The sequence below is a fragment of the Miscanthus floridulus genome, chromosome 6 (assembly GCF_019320115.1).
Source record: "Miscanthus floridulus cultivar M001 chromosome 6, ASM1932011v1, whole genome shotgun sequence".
Lineage (NCBI taxonomy): Eukaryota > Viridiplantae > Streptophyta > Magnoliopsida > Poales > Poaceae > Miscanthus > Miscanthus floridulus.
In genome coordinates this window covers 34,343,546-34,365,131 of record NC_089585.1, presented here as the reverse complement: position 1 = coordinate 34,365,131, position 21,586 = coordinate 34,343,546, and the positions used below count along the sequence as shown (strand labels likewise).

Here is a 21,586-nt window from a genome sequence, read left to right as displayed (position 1 = left end):
ATGACCATCGGAGACCATGAGTTCGAGGAGGTGATTCAGGAGTATGAGGAGGAGATCCTCATGCAGGAGGAGGTCCTAGAGCCACCACTGACTGACTGAACTGACACCCTGCCTGCCCAAGGCAAGCTCCGGTGCATAATCCTTATTTTGAATGATCACTAAATATATATATATATATATATATATATATATATATATATGTGATGTGTATTTATGTTATAGGAATTATATTGAAACTATATGCATAGATAAACCTACCTATGAGTCCTACTAGTATAGGTCGAGTAGCTACTATGCTTAGGCTATTGGTAGCATGAGTAACCTATCGTTACTCGCAATAGGTGATTATTATTATCACTCTCATAATAAAATGGTGAAAGGAAAATTGGAGACTGGGTAGGGATATGGTACGGGTATTGGTGTGTGTAATAGGTTGTGTCCTATGGCCAATGGAGCATAGCTTGGTTACACTGTTTTCCCTGTCCATGTCGGTTAAGGACCAGCCATTGCATTAGATTCTAGTCAGATCGTAGACTTATTATCCTGAGCACATACTTGCTTATGGGAGCGAGAAGGCTCGTTGCTCTCTTGTCATGGGTTTTGGCTCTTTTTGAACTAACTGATTGGAGGTGGGGATGGTGGAGATCTAAACACCACACTGAGTCCAGGACTCAGGTGTGGGGGCTTCGAGTCTAAGTTTGGACGGGGACCTAGACCCCTTGATAGGAGAGTGGTGGGTTGGTCCTACTTGTGCCTAGGGTACAAGCGAGGCATGTGTTTCGTGGTACCCAGCTAGGCTACATTGATTCATGAATTGCCATGTAATACGGTACGACTTGTCTATGATCTAGCACCGTAGTAAGAACTAGAAGATAAAAGATGGTGAAATAGATCTGATTGCTCAACTCTTGCTTGAAAGTAGAACATGTGCTTACATAGAATGGCTAGATAAATGAACTAATCATGACTACTAATAAGAACATCCATAAGGATTCACTACTAGTAATGCTTTTCGCAAAAAGGAAACCCAACAAACCATAAAGCTTATCATATCCTTTGGAGTTGGGAAGTATTCCCACTAGTCAGGTAAGTCTTGTGAGTACATTGTGTACTCAGGGTTTATTTACCCCTGTTGTAGGTGCATCTTGAGGAGTAGCTGTTGAGTGGAGGATTCTTCTGGTGGGCAAAGATGGATCCTTGTATCTTATCGTTAGATGTTTATTGTAGTTCCGTTGTTTAAATTCCGCACTTTGAACTTGGTATTGTAATATTGTATTTCTAAGAACTCTGGTTGTATGAAATGAACTAAGTATTATAAACTCGTTCTCACTATTGGATCCTAGAGGAAAAACATGGATTGTTCGAGTTCTTCATTGGGGTGTGCTCGATGGAACCGTTCGATGTAGCTTACTTTTGGGGTGCTTAGCATCTGGTGGAAGATGAGCGCCTCTGAAAGCGTGCTATTTCAGGCGGTTCTGCCACAGGTGGTACCAGAGCCAATAATGAGTCTACGAGTTTCATAACTCTTTTCAAAACCTAAAATTTGACCAACAAAAGCTTTGCAAAAAGTAGGATGCGATAAAATTATGTAAATAAGTAGAAGCCCTACCAATATGGTCTATCTAGGATAGTGGCACTGGTTTTATCTAATCAAGTTTCTACAGGTACACTAACTTACGCTGCGTAAGAATCGTTTAGCAAGCGGAAAGTGAGTGTGCGATGTGCCAAAAAATTATGCGAATGCCGCTATATTTCGGCTTGAGTGAACGGGTAGGCCGATGCATACATCATGAAAAGAGAATCTTGCTTAAACTAAACTCTCCCCACACATATAATTTGGATTAGTGAATTGATAGGATAACCTAAAAGAATGTTTTAATAAAAACCTTATCATTTCTCAAGTCTCTGGTTCCTAATCTGGAGGGTTGATCTTAATGGTTGGTTCCTATCTATTTTTAGATGAACATGAGATCTGGTCGCGGGAGCACCAGTGCCAGGGCAGGCTGTGGACTTGGCGAAGGCCATGGTGAAAGTTGTCGTGGTAATGAGAACGGCAATGGGAAGAGCCACAAGGCCCCACTTCTGACCCCTCCTGCTCCACCACCACCACCTTCGATGACCCATGCAGAGATGATGGCAGAGATGCTGGCTGCTCGGCGTGAGTGTGCCTGTGCCTTGGAGATGCTAGCCCAGGCGATTGGTGGCTTCGCTCGTGGGGGCCACGGAGGCAATGGCGGGAACAGGGGTGGTGCCCACGGTCCCGAGTGGCCCTGTTCTTACCAGGATTTCTTGAAGATGCACCCACCCACGTTCACGCCGACTGCTAAGCCTCTAGATGCGGAGCATTGGCTTCGTATTCTAGAGCAGAAGTTTTAGGCGCTCACTGTGACCGAGGAGCAGAAGGTGTGCTTTGCAGTGCAGTAGCTCTTGAGTTCTGCCAGTGCATGGTGGGACACGTTTAATGCCATGCAGCCGGTGGACCACCGTGTGACTTGGTAGGAGTTTACCGCTGCTTTCAGAGAGTACTACATTCCTGCTGGTGTGTTGAACAGGAAGTTGACTGAGTTTCTGGACCTGAAGCAAGGGAGCATGTATGTGATGGATTATGTGAACAAGTTCAACCATCTGACACAGTATGTTGGGACCCACGTCGATACTGATGACAAGAAGAGGGACCGTTTCTATCGTGGCCTCTCTTGCAGTCTACAGAAGGAGCTGTACACAGGGAACTACCAGACTTTTGGTGTTATGATGAATGCTGCTATTGCCATGGAGAAGCTTCAGCGTGACTCTCAGGTAGAGTGGAAGCACAAGCGGGTGATATGCCGTTGCTTGTTATGCTTGCGGATACCGCAGTGCACTAAGAACAAAGTACAATCTTCCGGTATGTGGTTTGAACCACTGCGGTTGTTATATTGGCATTTATCTTCCCCTGCAAATTGGCAATCAAAAGCAATTTTCTTAACATCATGCAGCTTTTTCTCAACTACTGTAATTTGGCTATTGGGAGCAAATGAGCAGTGCTGCATACCTGTTTTTTTTAGTTTAAATATACTAGAGACATACTAGGGCTTCATACAGGGCATTAGGGCAACATCCTCCACTATTTCTAATAGTGAGCTCTGCGATATAGTTGATTGCCTTTTCCATCCCTATAAAATAGATGATAAAGCTGTTTAAATAGAATTATTAGGGACATGTTCTCGTATCCCTTTACAGCTGTTGTGTTTGCAATTGCATTGCACAAAGTCACTGTCAATGATACGGTGGCTCTTGGTACCAAAACAAACAGTGCATGCTTAGGCTCCATTTGGTATAATTCGACCTCCGGCTCCTCCACGCACTTGTACCATTGTTATTTGTCTTTGTAACTGGATGGTTTGGAAGTTTTGCATGGGCATTTGCTATAAATACGATGAATTCGTACAAAACGTGGTTAACTACCTCTAGAAATTAGTCATATTTGGGGTTTCAACTGTAGATCATTGTGATTTCTGATACACCTCAACAAATATTTTCGGAGTTTTAATATTCTTCTGTCATTTACCATTGGTGTGTTTCTTCAAAACAAAATTACAATTAGTGTGATTTTTTTGGTCTCTGATGACGTTTTGTGGGTTTAATATTTTTTTTCTCACCCTGGAATGTTTTTCCTATGCAGGAAGCACCCTGTGGCGATTTGACGACACACTTATTCTGTCACTTGTGTGCTATATGCCAGGAGTACAGGGAGATCCGTGAGAGAACAGGCAGTGGGTCCTCATCGGCTCATAATGCGACTCCACCCCCAGTTCAGACGATGGATGAGCCTTGATCTTAACTGATATGAATGTATGTTATCTGACAAACTTTGTTGTGTGACCTGGTGGCTGGTGATGCCTTTGCCTGCCGGTGTTTTGACATATTTTTGTTCTTGTGCTCTCACAATGTTACTATGTGGTTTGTAGAGTTGTAAACATGGGTTTTGAACTAGTGAACCACTGACAGGTTCACGGAAGTTGTAAACACAGTTGTACCATGGAACTGTAGCAGAATTGTACAGTCATTTTTCTCTCACAACAAATCAGCCAACAGTACTTCTCTCGTTGAAGGTTTCACTGTGTTCAGTTCTATGAAGTGTTTTTTTTTTCTTTTTGTCGAACAATCAAATTGCCAACTGCCTGCAGATGAACGATTCAATATTGTGGCGAGTGGTATAAATTTCAGTTTATTCAAAAGTTTTCGTTATACAAACATAGCACACGCGCAAATTCTTCAGATTACATGGCACATACAAAGATACAGTCTCTTTTATTCTGTTGTTCCTGCACAAAGTTATGTAGTACTAATGAGTTCTCTCTTCCTTCAGGCTTGAGCATCATCATCCAACCAGAGGGTTCACCACATGCCCAAGGAACAGCAGGACGCCACTCCTCTCCTCCACGATGGCGAACAAGAAGGGCCGGTCCGCCACGAAATCTACCGGCGGTGGACCCATCCTTGCACAGTCTTGTATGCACACGGCCGTGGCCGCGGCGGCCACGGTGCCGACCTCGTCCACCTCTACGGTGGCCTTGTGGTACACTCCTGAGATGAAGAGCCCGTTTCCACCGGACACCATGCCGGAGAAGTCGCCCCCTCGGAAGGCTCGGTTGACTCCCAGCTTCTGGATATCGCCGGATGCCTCAAACTCGAACGTGAACTTGAACTTTGGCACCATGAACCGCCCGACGGGGACCTCGTCCACCGGCGTGTGCCTCCTGATGAACCCCGGCGTCGAGACGGCCTTATCGTACAGATCACTGATCTTAAGAGCCTCACCGTCGGGGAGGAGTAGAAGCATGTAGAACGCGGCCTGCCGCGCGCCGCCGCCGTTCTTGTAGGGCAGCTTGAGCGCCTTGAAGCCGGGGAACACGGCGACCTGCTGCTCCTTGAAAAGGCTCGTGGTCATGAACGGCGCGCGCACGGTGGCGCCGTCAGGAAGATGAAACGGCGCGGTGAAGTTCCTGAACCGATCGAACGGCCGAGCCCACGTCCCCTTGAAGTAGATAGCGTTGGCGAGGACGAGCACCGTGAACGAGTCGACGGAGCCGGGAGGCAGGACGTCGTCGATGAGCCCTTTCGTTGCTTCGCTCACGAACGCGTTGACTCGCCGCCTCGCCGCCTCGGGCTCCGAGGCGAAGTCGACGGACTCCGCGACCGCCGCGTAGCGCGACGCGGCGGCGTCCCTGAACTCCGGCGTGAGCGCCCGGACCCGGTCCACCCAGACGCCGCAGGCGAAGGACGTCTGCGGGAGGTCGCGGAGCCTGGCGACCAGCGCGGTCGCCGCGGCGCGCTGCAGCTCGTCGAGCGAATCGGAGCCCAGGAAGCCCAGGAGCTCCCGCTGCGTCTCGCCCCGCGCGCCCGCGGCCACCAGCGCGAGCGCCGCGTGGAACGACAGCGGCGAGACGATGAAGTTGCGTTCGCCCGCCGCCCGCAGCCCGGCCTGCCTCGCGAGCGGCAGGCACGACGCGCCGCCGTCCGCGTCGAGGTCCGGCGGCACCACCGCGGGGACAGAACGGCGGCCGCTGCCAGCGAACACATCCGGTCGCCCGTGTCGCCAGTCCGGTTCCGGAGCCGCAGGCCCGGCTGCGAAGCTGGCAAAGGGCACCTCGCCGGGCGGTCCCCACGGCACGTTCTGTGTCGATGGACGTGGACCATCAAATGGGTTCGCGAAGGACACGGGCATGCTCCAAGCGAACGGATCAACAGGTGCCTCCGCGAACACGGGCGCGCGCTGGGGCGCAGGGTGCGGCGGGGCGAAGGCGAACCACGGCCCCGCCATGGACCCGAAGCCCAAGTCGCCCGCGCCTTGTCCGTCGTTGTCTCGGGAGCCTGCTCCTGCTCGTGTCGCGGTGCGCTCGTCGCCGTGGTGCTGGACGCCGCGACGCGGTGTGCTCATCGTGTACGGGTGCTGCGAGGCCTCAGAGCTCAGAGCGCTCCGGCTGCTGAGGACGAAGCACCAAGCGTATGGTTCGTCACGCTAGTTAGCACCACCGCCGGGGAACCGGAACGAAAGAACGCACTGGTAGAGTGGTAGTTGATAATTTTGTATGTTCGAAAAAGAAAAACTTTGTACGCAAAATTGGCGCGAAGATGGCCTGCCCTGCCGTGCGTTCTCTCGACGGAAACTCACCGGCACGCTGGGGCTGGGCCACCGGCGGGATCGCCGAGTAGCGCAGCGGTTGCACAAATTGAAAGGCTGGATGGGTGGGTGGGATGAGAATGTTGCAAGTCTGGTGCTCCATTTATGGAGAAACGGGGTAGTGTTGAGCCGCTAGTTTCTTCAATGACAAGTAAGCTTGCTCCAAGTCAACGGAGGCTCTGAGTAAACCATTCGGCAAGCGCGCACAGCTTGGTTAGGGCGTAGAGCTTTGAGTCTGGTATACCCTGGTAGCAATGCCATTATGCCACTCATTGGCTTGGCGAGCTCATGGCACAGCGTCCGCTTCACGCAGCTTTCACACGTCATTCAACTACTCACAATGATTATTATATTTAAGAAAACTTTCAACAAATTCAGGGTAGAAAGTGTTTGAATAGAAGGGTAGCAACGATGCACCAATTAGTTTCTCATCTTGTGAGGAACAACGAGGGGTAGGTACTTCGACCGACAGATCAACAGCCAAACAACCATATCACTTTCATAATTGACAAAACAATTTGCTTCGAAAACCTCCTCTGAGGCAATGTGAGGAGTAAAAACCATAGGACCAACCGATCTATTCTAACCTTTTTTCTATAATCAACAATGGCTATAAGGAGTGTTCTCTGTAACCGCTTTCGTGCAAGTACAGCACAATGAAACACTAGCACATGGAGAAAAGAACATAGCTGGTTTTTGTTTTTTTTATTCTGACGTGGGTCCTACTTATCGATTTAGCGATAGAGGCCCCGTTCGTTTCGTTGAAAAAACAAGCCGAAATATTGTTTCGGCTGATTTGTTGTGAGAGAAAAATACTCTTCCGGCTGAAAAAACAAGCTGAAAAGTACGGATTATAAGAAAAGCGAACATGGCCAAAGTGTTGGAACTTCTGACAATGGAGTTGAACTTATTTAGCTCAGTTCTACCTTTACACTGGAGCTGCCCTTAGATTGTGTAGTACTAAACACTTGCTTGTTGCTTTTTAGTTGTAACACCCTCGGTGTTACACCCTAATTATCTACTAAAACATGTCATGAGCATTATATTTATGTGTTAATGCATGTAATAAAGTGTGTAGATCAATTTCTGTAACTCGAAACGATCGACAGAAATGCGAAACGAAAGTTGATTTAATAGTCATGTTATATCACTTAGGGTTTAAAACCAATTTTTATTAAGCAAAAATACTATAGAACATGTATGTGATACTTAAATAAAGTTTGAAGTACAAAATTTGTCGATGACAATGAAATACTTGCCATTGAAAAATGATATTACTAGCTAATATTTCTACTAGCTTAGATATCGCAAATGGAAGTCAAATTCAGCTCAAAAACTTAGAAATTTTCAAGTCTGCCAACAGTTAGACATTGCTATGTTTAGCAATTTATTGTGAGAGATTGTGTTAAGGAGTGGTGTTGTGTTATAGCTCGATTTGGTAGCCTCATGTGCCATCTTGAGCATGGTGAAGATGGTTTAGGTCCTAAAGCAACCGTTTGGTCGTGTTGAACGCTTTAAAAGTCGTGTGTGTCACTGTCTCAAGCGGTCTAGCGTCGTGGGAGCGGTCACCGCATGGCCACCCTAGGCCACGCCTATGGTCGCGCGTGCGCGCGCTGCCGCGCGCGGCCAGCTATGGGCGTCTCTGGCCTGGCCAGGGCTTGGCTGCCGCTGGCCGACCGCGCGGAGCCGCTACGCATGCCGCCTGCCCCGTCCCGCACTGTGCTGCCGTCTCGCACGCCGCGCAGTCACGTTGGGTCGGTTGAGCTGCCTTGGCTTGGCTGAGGCCGGTCGTAGAGGGCCACTAACCCCATCCCGTGCCCATTGCCCTGCCTCGCATTGCCGCTCTTGATGCTACCGCGGTCGCGCTGCTACTGCCCACCGTGCCGTGTCGCAGCGCAGCCGCTGTCATCACGTCACCGCGCTATGCTACTGCTACTGCCCTCGCTGTCTCGTGTCGTGACATTGTTGCCCGTCGCGTCTCCGAGCACATGGGTTTGCCTCTTGTTGTCTCGCGTTGTTGCCTTGCCATTAACGGTGCTGCGGCCGCGCATGCCACGCTACCCCACTGCTTGCACGCACACGTTTTGGCTTTGGCTCATGTGCATGTGTCGCCCTGGTAGCATCAACCGCACCTCGCCAAGGCAAGGACAGACCGAGCTAGACCTACCTCTTCCCCCTCATTGGCTTTTTCTTCCGTGTCGCCATGGCCGGTGAAGCCGCTTTCTTAAATTCGGCAGATATAGGTCACCTCATGTCGATTCACTGCCTCTCTGGCTCTGCCTGTGAGTCGTCTAGCCACCTGACCTTACCCCGCCTTAACTCGTGTCATGCCAAGCTCCAATTTTGGAGTTTTCCCTCCGCCATGCCATTAAGGTGGGACTCAGTCATGGATGAGGGTAGTCACCCACCGCACCACTCCATGCCAATCCACCTGCCTCACGAGCTTCACCTCCACCTCCACTTCACCCTATGTGCCTCGCTTGCACCTCTACTGCCTCGTCGTAGCTGCTGACGTGGCTGCGCCGTCTCGGAGCACTGCCGCACCCCTCCGGTCGTGTGCGGCTAGCCCTTATCCGCTAACCGTTCCCTCAACCATCACCACAGCCGTGACCGGGGTAAGCTGGGGTTGCTCATGTTCTAGACAATAGCTATGCGATGGTCTAGGATGGCCGATACGGCCACACCACCATCGCACGTGGCCGCTCACCGTGGCCATCGCTCCCGCAAGCTCCACTACTCCCATAACTTCATCTAGTGTAGGCGCTAGGACCATAGATATAGGTAGGCCCGCGAGTGGGGCCGCTGCATGCCTTAGTTGGCCGGCATGACCGTCCATTGCCATGCCCGTCGTGCTAGCATGCGCAGGGGTGGCCGAGGGCCTTGCCATTGTAAAGAGGAGAAAGATCTGAGGGTTTCGTTGCAAAGTCGCTGTCTGTAGAAATAGTAACGTGGACTGCGGGTTATTTTGCTCATAGTCCAGGGATATTTTTGTAAGAGTGCTAGCACGCGTAGGCTTCCTCACCGTGGGCCGCCTTCGTGCGTGGGTCGTCGCGCGCGTGCTTTGCGTCGCGTGTGCCGAATGGGCTAAAATCAGTTTAGTTTTTTTTGTGAAGAATAGAAATAGCTTTTCATTTGTATTTCTGAGCTAAACTTTGATAAATCATATAAAATTATGTAGGTATCCTAAAATTGTGAAACCAATTTTGTTAGGTTTCTAAAATTATGCTCTATCTGTTGGTGTATTTAGTTCATGCTTATATGTGTTGACCGTAGGAGCTATTAAATCATTTGAGAGTGATTAATATTATTAGGTTAAATATTGTTAGAATTTTTGTGGTAAAATGATGATAGCTTTAGCTTTGAAAAATTTACAGTAGCTTCATAGTATTATTATATGCTCACTGTAATTTTTGTAGCTTTAGAATAGACTTAACATAAGGGTAGTTAAATGCTCTTTGTTTCAATATACATTAAATCATTAATGGAAGTAAGGATATATCTTTAGTTGCTAAGTTAAAGGTTGTTAGTTGAACCCAATACCTTGTTTGATGAAAATGATAGCTAGCTTAGTATCTTAGTCATTAGAGTTAGCTTAGTAGCTTGGTATATGTATTGTTATTTTAAGAGTTGCTGTTGTCGTAATACTAAGTGTTGCATCATCATCGCATGCATGTAGAGAACGAGTTAGCGGAGATCGTGACCATCAGAGATCACTAGTTCGAGGGGGTGATCAAGGAGTACGAGGAGGAGATTCTCGTGTAGGAGGAGGTCCCAGAGCCGGCACTGACTGACTGAGCTGACACCCCGCCTGCCCAAGGCAAGCCCCGGTGCATAACCCTTATTTTAAATGATCATCATATATATATATGATGTGCATTTACATTACATGATTTATATTGAAACTACATGCATAGATAAACCTACCTGTGAGTCCTACTAGTATAGGTTGAGTAGCTGTTATGCTTAGGCTATCGGTAGCATGAGTAACCTGCCGTTACTCGCAATAGGTGATTATTATTATCACTCTTATAATAAAATGGTGAAAGGAAAAATGGAGACCGGGTAGAGATATGGTACGACTATTGGTGGGTGTAATAGGTTGTGTCCCGTGGCCAACGGAGCATAGCTTGGTTACACTATTTTTCCTGTCCGTATCGGTTAAGGACCGGCCATTGCATTGGATTCTAGTATGGTGGAAGACGAGCACCTCCGAAAACGTGCTATTTCGGACGGTTCTGCCATATTAGTGTCATGGTTTACTATATTTTTATTGATTAAATGAAACAAGAATTTCCTTTTTTTCCAACAATATGGAGATCAAGTAGCCGAAAAAGGATTGATTTTTTCATTCCTAAAATTTCAAAATCCATTATGTCGTATCTTTCAGAATCACTAAAATAAGAGAGGTAAGGAAAAATATACAACAATTACAAATTTTCCAGATCCATTATTCTATCTCGTTCACATCACTAAAGTAAGAGATATGTTGGGAAAATGGCACAAGCATTTAGAAAAAAACAACTATGTCTTGGCATTCCTCTCGATGAACAAGGAAATGGCAAATAGTCCAGCCACCTCTGTAGCTGTGGCCTATGGGTGGGTGGATCACTCCGCTAGTGGATTCACCACACGGCCAAACAAGAGCATGGTGCTACTCCTCTCCTCAACGACGGTGCACAAGAATGGCTGGTCCGCCACGAAATCCACCGGCGGGATGGCGCTGAAAGATCTTAAAGTACTTCTAGGAGTAGATCATTGGGTAATACTTAGCTTAATGGAAGACTTGGTGATGTACCTCTCCATGGCGCGGCGCGATGCGCCTCTAGTGTCAGAGTAGAGGTAGCATCATAGTGATGGTGTGGTCTAGTGACAGCGATGAAGGCCAGTGGAGCTTCCCATCGCTCACAGCGCTCCCTCTAGATCAGACTAGGGTTAGACTCAGTGGGGAACTGGTGGCTGCAGTGAACCTATCGATGCGGGACCCACAGGATACCCCGCAAGGGAGAGAGAAGATCTAGTCCAACCAGGATTCTTCCCATATAATTGTAGTAGTAGAACTATTAGGTAATCCTATTAGAAAATCTCATTGTAAACCGACTAGGACTCTGGCCTCCTGACTATATAAAGGAGAGCAGGGCTCCTGAGAAAAGAAGGTGGTACAACACAACACAACACAACATAACACAACACTTTACGATCAATCCAACGCAAAGGCTAATGCCGACTGGATGTAGGGCTATTACTCGATCAACGATCGAGGGCCCGAACCAGGATAAATCGACTGTCTCTTGCGTTTACCATCGAGTTCTGCATACGCTGAAGCCCGAACATACTGCCTCGGGGACCCCCGTGGTAGGCTATCGGTGGTCAAACATCGACAGCTGGCGCGCCAGGTAGGGGGTTTCGGCGACTTTGCTTCCGAGAGCTCGATGGACCTCGACAACATGATTTTCCCGACGAGATCAACTTTCATCTTTGGCTCATGGATCTGCGAGGCAGACAACAACGGCAGGCTTCAAAGCCATCTCCTCAAAGATCCAGATCATCTAAAAGAAGTTCCTATTTCAACAACTACAACGGATCAGCTCACCAGAAGATTCGCGCAGCTCATAGTATCCGAGTCAAATCAGATTTCACGACCACTCGTATCCGATTCGAATTCAAGCTCCAAGGCGAAGTTTTATCCGAGTGCTTTCAAGAAACCGAGTTCTTTTTTGGCAAGATTCTAGAGCATAACCCAAAACAACTCGGATTACCCCTAGAATTCTCTCAAGAAGTCGAGTTCTTTTCCATTTGGGCTCGACAACATGGCAAAATCCTATCAGGGACAGGTCGAAAGATTTTCCAATCCAAGATTCGGGATACCACTGACAGGAGCTCAGGAGGGTCTCGTGCTAACGATAACATCGCAGGACTGTATCATCCACTGGCCGGATTCCGTTCCTAAAGGTAGCGGAACCCAACTAGTCGGCACAACAACAACAGCTATTTTACCTTACCAAGAAGGAGACTCGATCTACGACACCGAGGCATCCACTAAAGTTATCAGCGACTCCGACAGCATGAAAACTAACGCCAATAACAGAACGACTCATGCGCGAGAAGTGCTCATGGTTCGACGACTGCGGTCACCATTAAATCCCCCGGAAACACCCGATGTCAGATCATCAGATGAATCAGAATCCAACATATCACCCTTTGCCCAGGGCTACGATGGAGAAACAGATAGTCAGAAACAAGCTAGAGAAAGAAAAAACAAGTTGAAGCAAGGGCGCCAACACCGCGCTAGGCAGCGTAGGGAAGCTTGGATCAGATACGAGTCAGAATTGACTGAGTACGACAAAAGAAAATCGCAACAAGAAGTCGAAGGAAGACGCACGGCGAATACGCCTTACGATAAGATTCGAGAAGCATTAGAAGAACTCGGAGCAACTTCGCATCCTGGTGAGAAGTATGAACAGCTCCAGGACTTGCTCCGATCGACAATCTCGAGAATGCATGAAGAGAAAGCTCGATCAAGACTACCCACCAGATCAACAACCCACCGGCAAGAGGATCAAAATCAAAGGGAATCCGCTTTCGAAAGACTTGGGCCGGGTGGAAGCCACGACGGAGGAAGTAGGAAGGAACATAATCAAGGCCACCGATTTGAACAAAGGAAGACTAGGAGCAGGGTTCCTACCCAGACAACTTCGCAAGATTGTTCCCATCAGAACGACAGTTGGCCAGAGGAAGGCGCCGAATCTGAATTCAAAGAAACCAAGGCACACGACAGGTTCCCCTGCTTCGCGAACAGGCTCGCATTGGTGCGATTACCTCACAAATTCAAACCATCTAATCACTCCAAGTATGATGGCAAAACTGAACCAAAGCAATGGCTCAGAATATATTCACAATCGATTGAACTAGCCGGAGGAGACGACGATATCAAAGCCCTTTTCTTCCCCATGGCACTGGAGGCCATGCCCCTCCAATGGTTCGATAAGCTAAATCCAGGATCTATCAGAAATTGGGAGGATTTGCAGAGAGCTTTTTGTGAGAATTTCGCAGGAATCATTACACACCCAATCACTCATGCAGAACTAAAAGGACTCAAGCAAAGGGGAGGTGAAAGTCTTAGGAACTACTATCGATGATTCGGCGAACTACGAGCTCAAGTGCATGACATAACCGAACGAGAAGTAATTGAAGCTTTCTCTCATAGAATCATGGCTAGATGGCAATTTCAAGACTTCTGCAAAGAAAATCCGAGAAACAATGAAGAATTCAGACGTACAGTAGAAAAGATGATTACTGCAGAAGAAAAAACACGAGAGAGGTTCCCGGACAGAAGCAACCAAGACAACCCGGACAAGCAAAGTCACCGAAATAGCAGACATCAAGAAAGAAAACGTAGACCAGACAATACTGTGGCAATGGCCGACAAATCAAAGAAGTTTCCAAACCCAGAAGATATGATGACATTGAAAACATACATTGCCCATTGCACCCTAGTGGGAGGCACACCATCGGAAATTGCTACACTTTCAATGATCGATACACAAGAAAAGATAGTAAGGAAAACACCAAAGAGGACAATCAGAAAAGAGAAGAAGACAACCACGAGGACAAAGGATTCCAAAAACCTAGGGGAACAGTAGCAGTGATTTTCTCAGGGGCTCCGGATTGCAGAAGCAAACATCAAGAAAAACTAGCACTGCGGACCATTATGACAGCAGAACCAGCTACACCAAGATACCTCAATTGGTCACAGTATCCTATCCAATTTACCAGAGAAGACCAATGGACTAGCGTGGAAACGCAGGCCATTATCCATTAGTTCTGGATCCGACTATTGCTGGTATGACAGTCACCAAAGTACTAATCGATGGAGGAGCTGGACTTAACATCATCTTTTCAGAAACTCTAAGGAAAATGGGACTACAACTCATCGGAATGATTACGCCAACTAAGCACACCTTTTTACGGAATAGTACCCGGCAAAGCAGCCATGCCACTCGGACAAATTACTTTACCTGTTACCTTTGGAACTCCTTCAAACTACCGAACAGAGTTTATCAAATTTGAAGTCGCCGACTTCGATTCATCATATCATGCAATCCTCGGACGTCCAGCACTGGCCAAATTCATGGCAATACCACATTACCCGTACTTACTACTTAAGATGCCAGGACCCAACGGTATCCTTTCCCTTCGAAGCAATTTAAAGCGCGCTTTTGACTGCGACGTTCAGGCGATCCAAATTGCAGCTAAAGCGCAAGCCGACAATGGAAGAAAAGAAATAGCCGCAATCGCTGCAGAAACAAGCCAAGAAGAATTAGAAATACCGGCTAAAAAGCCCAGCATCATCGCACCACCAAAAGAAGCCGACGTCAAGCAAATCGACTTAGGCACAGGCGATACCTCCAAGACAGCAACTATCAGTGCTCACCTCTCGGCAAAATAGGAACTCGCGCTCACCAACTTTCTTCGGGACAACAAAGATATCTTCGCTTGGAAGCCTAGCCGACATGCCAGGAGTCCCAAGGGAGTTGGCTGAGCACAGAATTGATGTTAACAAAAGCTCCAAACCTGTAAAACAACTGGCTACGACGATTCTCACCCGACAAGAAGGCAGCAATTAAAAAGGAAATAACAAAACTGATGGCAGCCGGATTCATCAAGGAGATCCCTACATCCAGATTGGCTAGCAAACCCGGTCCTTGTACAGAAGAAAAACACGGACGAGTGGCGTATGTGCGTCGATTACACAGATCTCAACAAACATTGCCCAAAAGATCCGTTCGGGCTACCACGCATTGACCAGATAGTTGACTCGACAGCAAGATCTGCTGATATTATCATTTCTCGATTGCTATTCAGGATATCACCAGATCGCACTAAAAGAAGAAGACCAGAGCAAGACATCTTTCATCACCCCGTTTGGTGCCTACTGCTACAAGACCATGTCGTTTGGACTAAAGAACGCTGGCGCCACGTACCAAAGAGCTATCCAGACTTGCCTTGGGAATCAAATCAGGTGAAAATGTGGAGGCATACTGTGGACGATGTGGTGGTAAAAACAAAGAACCCAGACACTCTAATTGAAGATTTAAAGCAAACCTTCGAAAACTTGAAGAAATGGAGATGGAAATTGAACCCAAATAAATGTGTATTTGGAGTTCCCTCAGGACAACTACTCGGATTTTTGGTCAGTCAGCGCGGGATCGAAGCCAGCACCAAGCAAATTCGAGCTATAACATAAATGGGCCCACCTAGAAGTGTCAAAGATGTGTAGAAACTAACAGGATGCATGGCGGCCCTCAACCGTTTCATATCAAGACTCGACGAAAAGGGGTTACCTTTCTTTAAACTACTAAAGAAGATAGACAAGTTCGAGTGGACAATAGAGGCTGACGAAGCTTTCAAAAAACTTAAAGAATACCTCACTTCATCACCTATCCTGACACCTCCAAAGAAAGATGAAGATATGATGCTATATATCGCGGCAACTCCTACCGTAATCAGCACAGCAATAGTCATAGAAAGAGAAGAACAAGGGCGCGTGTATAAAGTGCAACTGTCCCGTATACTACATCAGCGAAGTACTAGTCAGAATCCAAAATCCGGTACCCGTATGTACAAAAACTACTCTACGCTCTACTCATTACCTCACGGAAGCTTCGCCACTATTTCGAAAGCCACAAGATTACCGTGGTGATAGATTTTCCACTCGGAGACATCCTACACAATAAAGATGCCACGGGGCGCATATCCAAGTGGGCAGTTGAAATTGGAGCTCTTGACATCAATTTCACCCCATAGAAAGCAATCAAATCTCAAGCCCTCGCCTGATTTCGTGGCCGAATGGACAGAGATTCAACAGCCTTTATCAGATACAATCCTTGACCACTGGAAGATGTACTTTGATGGATCACTCAAACTAGGTGGGGCTGGTGCAGGCGTTCTCCTCATTTCTCTAGAAGGAAAACAACTCAAGTACGTCCTGCAGATATTATGGCAAGCTACAAATAACGAAGCAGAATATGAAGCCCTCATCCACGGGCTACGAGTGGCGATTACCCTCGGAATAAAAAGATTACTCGTATACGGTGATTCAGCAGTGGTCATCAACCAAGTCAACAAAGATTGGGATTGCACCAAAGAAAACATGGGTGCTTATTGTGCTGAAATACGGAAACTTGAAAAACATTTCCAAGGATTAGAAATTTTACACGTCCTACGCGATTCCAACATTGCAGCAGATGTCCTTGCCAAGCTTCGGATCAGACAGAGCAAAGGTTCCACCCGGCGTATTCATAGAAGAGCTATCAGCTCCCTCTATCAAACAACCCGGTGAAACAACACATGAAATTAGGATAAAGGCGTTCAGATCTTGATAATCAACACTTCATGGACCCAAGTTTTCATTGACTATATCAAAGAAAATAACCTACTAGCAGATAAAGCAGAGGCCACACAAGTTGTTCGCAGAAGCAAAAACTACGTTCTAGTAGGGGATAAACTCTATAGAAGAGCAGCATCATCAGGAGTACTACTAAAGTGTGTCTCATTTGAAGAAGGCAAAGAAATCCTAGATGAAATACACTCAGGTTGCTGTGGAAATCATGCTGCTTCAAGGACACTGGTTGGCAAAGCATTTCGCACCGGATTCTACTGGCCAACTGCTTTGAAAGACGCAGAAGAGCTTGTCAAAAAATGCAAAGGTTGCCAAATGTTTGCAAGACAAGCCCACGTACCAGCTCACAATCTTATCTGCATCCCACCCGCTTGGCCTTTTTCCTACTGGGGGCTAGATCAAGTAGGACCCCTGAAAAAAGCAAAAGACGGCTTCGAGTACATCTTCGTAGCAATCGACAAATTCACCAAGTGGATTGAATACAAACCACTCGCGAAGTACAGCACAACCAAAGCAGTCGAGTTCATCCAAGACATTATGCACCGCTTCGGCATGCCCAATCGAATCATCACAGATCTAGGCTCCCCTTTCACAGCTACAGAATTCAAGGGCTGGGCACAAGACTGTGGTTTCAGTATAGACTATGCGTCTGTTGCACATCCAGAGGCCAACGGACAAGTAGAAAGGGCTAATGGACTCATACTAGCCGGATTAAAGCCAAGATTATACGAAGAACTAGTGGACTATGGGTCCAAATGGATTGAAGAATTACCGAAAGTAGTATGGGGACTACGAACTCAAATAAGCAGAGCAACAGGCTACTCACCTTTCTTCCTTGTTTACGGGTCAGAGGCCGTACTTGCCAGCCGACTTGGTCTGGACATCCCCAAAGATAGAGCAATACGATGAAGGAGAAGCGGAACACACAAGAAGATTAGAACTCGATAGCTCAAAAGAAATCAGGGTAAACGCTACCCTCCAATCAGCCAGATACCTACAAGGTTTAAGACGGCATTACAACAAGAGTACCCAACCTCGATCACTACAAGTCGGAGACTTAGTACTAAGAAGGATACAGAAGACTGACGGACGGCATAAGCTACTCAGTCCATGGGAAGGTCCCTTCATTGTCACAAAAGTCACCGGACCAGGCACATACAAGTTAATAACCGAAGATGGAAAAGAAGTCAGCAATACATGGCACATCAGCCAGCTAAGAAGATTCTACGCGTAGAAACAACTCAAGAAAAAACAGATATGCAAGCCACAAGGGACCAACGTTCACAATCGACGAAAAATAATATTCTTCAACAACATATGTAGTAGTTTATACTCATGATCAATAAAGATGACATTCATCCACAGCATGTCTTGTCATGACCTTTAACGAGTTGTTTTCACGAAACAAAAAAGCAAAATGGCTGAAAACATGCCTGAGCATCCCGGCCGAGAGCAAAGTAGTTGAAAAAACGCTTGAGCTCGCCGATGAGGGTAGCTAAAAGCTAACACCCAAAACAAAAAAGCAAAATGGCTGAAAACATGCCTGAGCATCCTGGCCGAGAGCAAAATAGCTGAAAAAACGCTTGAGCTCGCCGATGAGGGTAGCTAAAAGCTAACACCCGAAACAAAAAAGCAAAATGGCTGAAAACATGCCTGAGCATCCCGGCCGAGAGCAAAATAGCTGAAAAAACGCTTGAGCTCGCCGATGAGGGTAGCTAAAAGCTAACACCCGAAACAAAAAAGCAAAATGGCTGAAAACATGCCTGAGCATCCCGGCCGAGAGCAAAATAGCTAAAAAAATGCTTGAGCCCGCCGATGAGGGTAGCTAAAAGCTAACACCCAAAACAAAAAAGCAAAATGGCTGAAAACATGCCTGAGCATCCCGGCCGAGAGCAAAATAGCTGAAAAAACGCTTGAGCCCGCCGATGAGGGTAGCTAAAAGCTAACACCCGAAACAAAAAAGCAAAATGGCTGAAAACATGCCTGAGCATCCCGGCCGAGAGCAAAATAGCTGAAAAAATGCTTGAGCCCGCCGATGAGGGTAGCTAAAAGCTAACACCCGAAACAAAAAAGCAAAATGGCTGAAAACATGCCTGAGCATCCCTGGCCGAGAGCAAAGTAGTTGAAAAAAACGCTTGAGCTCGCCGATGAGGGTAGTTAAAAGCTAACACCCGAAACAAAAAGCAAAATGGCTGAGTCGACCAAAATTTAACTTCAAAAGACCCTCCAGCACTTCGTTCCGAAAAGCAAGAGGCTCGGGGGCTACATCCAGATAGGAATACTTTTTCCTCAGAAAAGCACAAGCGCCACTCAAGAAAGCACTCGGATGCCGAAGTTTGTCAAGGCAACATTCTATACCGAGTCGTTTTACATAGCGCAGGCGAAAGGTTGTTAACGCAAAGATCTACATCTAACAAGTCATAGCACGAACAAAGCACTCGACTGGATCACAAAGGAGGAAGAAAAGAAAAGTACTCGACAAATCGAGGGGTCTCATCAGAACAACGCACAAAGTTGTTTTGCGGAGCAAAGACGGGAACAGGACAAAGTACTCAGCAAGTCAAGTAACTTCAACCACACCCAGGCAGAGAATACATCAACAAAAATAAAGAATCTTCATTTAAAAAGGAGTGTAATATTACAAGGGGATGCTCAATCGAGTCAGGCGTTGTCATCAGAAAGGGAAATGTCAATATTTAGAGTGTCTACAACCCTACTGGCTAGACCTTCGACCTCAGACTCCATCCTCTCAATGGCTGTCAAGATATTCTTGGCTTTCAGCTTCTTCTGCTATCTTGGAGAGAGGTGCCTCTAGAGCAAGGACCCGGACCTGGGCCAGCACATTCTTGGTACATACTTGGGCACACCTTTTCGCGAACTCTTGGAAATGAGTCAGGAATACTGGGGAATGAACTGCGCCCAAGATTGCCCATCATCCACTGGAGTCCGGAGGACATCGGCTACTGAACGAAAAGATTTCCATAAAACATTCCAATTCTCAGTAGCCGTCGCCAGCTTCCCGAACAAGCCTTCAATAGTTTTTTGGGCCTACACAAGATCTCTGTCAGCTCCGTGCCTAATCAGCTTAGCAAGGGCGAGTTCTTCCTCAGCATGAGTAATTACCTCCTCAGCTCTATTATAACTAGAATGGACAAGGGCCCTATTTCATCAATACTCTCCGAGAGCTTCTGCTTCTCAACTCGGAGAGCTAGACAGGACACCCAAGAACAAGTCAGCGGAAAAAGAAGTCGAAATACAAGAAGAAATAGGCAGAACCTACGTCACCTTTGCATTCATTCTTCGCAGACTCCACCGCAGCATCTCTCTGTTTCTCCGTCTCCACTACCCGGGCGCGAAGGGCTTTCTCCTCCTTTTGGTGCATTTGACGCTCCGTCTCCAACTCAGCCCGGAGGAGGTCAAGATTGGCTTTCAGAGCATCCACCTCCGAAGACAACTTCCTCTCATTTTTCAGACGAGAAAAAGAAGCCAGAATGATCACGAGAGAAAGACTGAGCAAAAAGAGGCAAAGAGAAACAAGGCATAAGGATAGAAGAAAAACAAGCATGCAAAAGAGGAGTGGCATTAAAACCTACCTGGAGCTTTTCACCAAAAGAAGTCGCGAGGGTCGACAAGCTCCCCTAGGCTGCGGTCAGCTCTGATAACTGATGAGTGGCATCGAACTATTGCACCACGTCATCGGAAAAGGAGGGGCCGCCGGAAGCAAGAGAAGGGGAAGGAGAGGCCGGCTAGGGCGAAGGAGGAACGACCAAAGCAACCTCCAGGGAAGCCGGAGCCAAACCCTCAGAAGAACCCAGCGCGACGGCCACTAGTTACCTCCGGAGCGACCAAGTCCGCAACTCCGCCAGGTAGCTCTGAAGCCCCCGCGGTGACTTCATCAACATAATGTTGTGAGTCTCGAGGCTCAGAACTCGTTGGCACGGCGGGAGGCAGAGAAGAAGTCGATGAAGAAATTAGAGAAGACGAAACACTGAAAAGTGATAAAAGGAAGCACCAATAAGAACCAGAGGAAGGAAGATAAAAGCCAAAAAGATAAAGCTAGAATCTACTCACCCGACTACTTTTTTCTTCGCAAAGCCAAGAGAAGGCCTCGCAGGGGGAACCACAATGGCGAAGACGTCCCCGCCACCCAGTGACAGGAGCGGGACAGCCGACAACGGAGCTGTGGAAGAAGTCGGGGCTGGAGCCATGGAAGAAGCCAGGGCCAGAGCCGTGGAAGAAGCCGGGGCTAGGAGCTGTGGAAGAACTCCGCACCGGAGGAGAGGTACAGCTCGGGACAGAGGCAACCAAAGAACTCGACACCAGAGCTTCAGAAGAAGTCGGCGCGGGAGCCTCAGAAGAACTCACACCCAACCTCCAATTACTTCAAAAAGTTCAAGACTAAAATTCAAAACAAAAAGGAGAAATTCAATGCAACAAGAATATGAAAAACAACTCACCACCGCATGATGAGGGGGACTTCATCATCCTCTTCTCCCTCAGCCAACAAAACCAGAGCACCTGCTGAAAAGGAGATGAAAAGTACTCAGGTTCAAGAGAGAAACATGAAAATAAAAGAACAAAGAGTATTAAATGTGCTCACCTAAGAGCATGCTAGCAACAACTGGAGTACCTGAAGGAGTACTTGGTTTGCGAGGCTTCTTGGAGACAGGCAAGCCAGATGAAGACCCATCCATTCGCCCCCTCTTCGGGACACTGCGAGGACCGCGAGGGACTAGACGAGGAACATACTCTTCATATACATCAACAAATCTGAAAGAAACCCCAGGAAGGGCTGTAAAGGTTTGAGACTTACTAATTGCAGAAGTACCAGCTAGACGATCCCCAGTCTCCGCCATGGCAGGGAGAACATCAAGGGGGATCGGATCGACAAAGTTCCACCCAAGCTCCTGCGAAAAAAGATAAAACACCAAGACAAGGAAAAGCTAAGCAAGACAGGATACAGCAAGAGTACATAAAGAACTCAAACAAAAAAAAGATAGACAACTCACAGCTGGGGGCGGGTT

The 21,586-nt window shown here is 47.3% G+C and overlaps 2 protein-coding genes across 2 annotated transcripts in view; both read right to left on the bottom strand.

Annotated features, from left to right (window-relative positions):
- Positions 1 to 4,178: 4,178 nt before the first annotated feature.
- Positions 4,179 to 6,224, bottom strand: LOC136458051 (putative serpin-Z12). Its single transcript, XM_066458054.1, has one exon. The coding sequence runs from the start codon at positions 5,918 to 5,920 to the stop codon at positions 4,361 to 4,363; it is 1,560 nt and encodes a 519-aa protein (XP_066314151.1). The 5' UTR covers positions 5,921 to 6,224; the 3' UTR covers positions 4,179 to 4,360.
- Positions 6,225 to 10,768: 4,544 nt separating this feature from the next.
- Positions 10,769 to 21,586, bottom strand: part of LOC136460471 (putative serpin-Z12) — a 24,331-nt gene continuing 13,513 nt past the window's right edge. The window contains exon 4 of the mRNA XM_066460150.1: positions 10,769 to 10,883. Within this exon, the coding sequence (XP_066316247.1) occupies positions 10,769 to 10,883 (115 nt within the window). The remainder of the gene's footprint in view (positions 10,884 to 21,586) is intronic.

Coding starts and splice junctions, on each gene's coding strand:
- LOC136458051 (XM_066458054.1), bottom strand. CDS start 5,920: ATGAGCACACCGCGTCGCGGCGTCCAGCACCACGGCGACGAGCGCACC.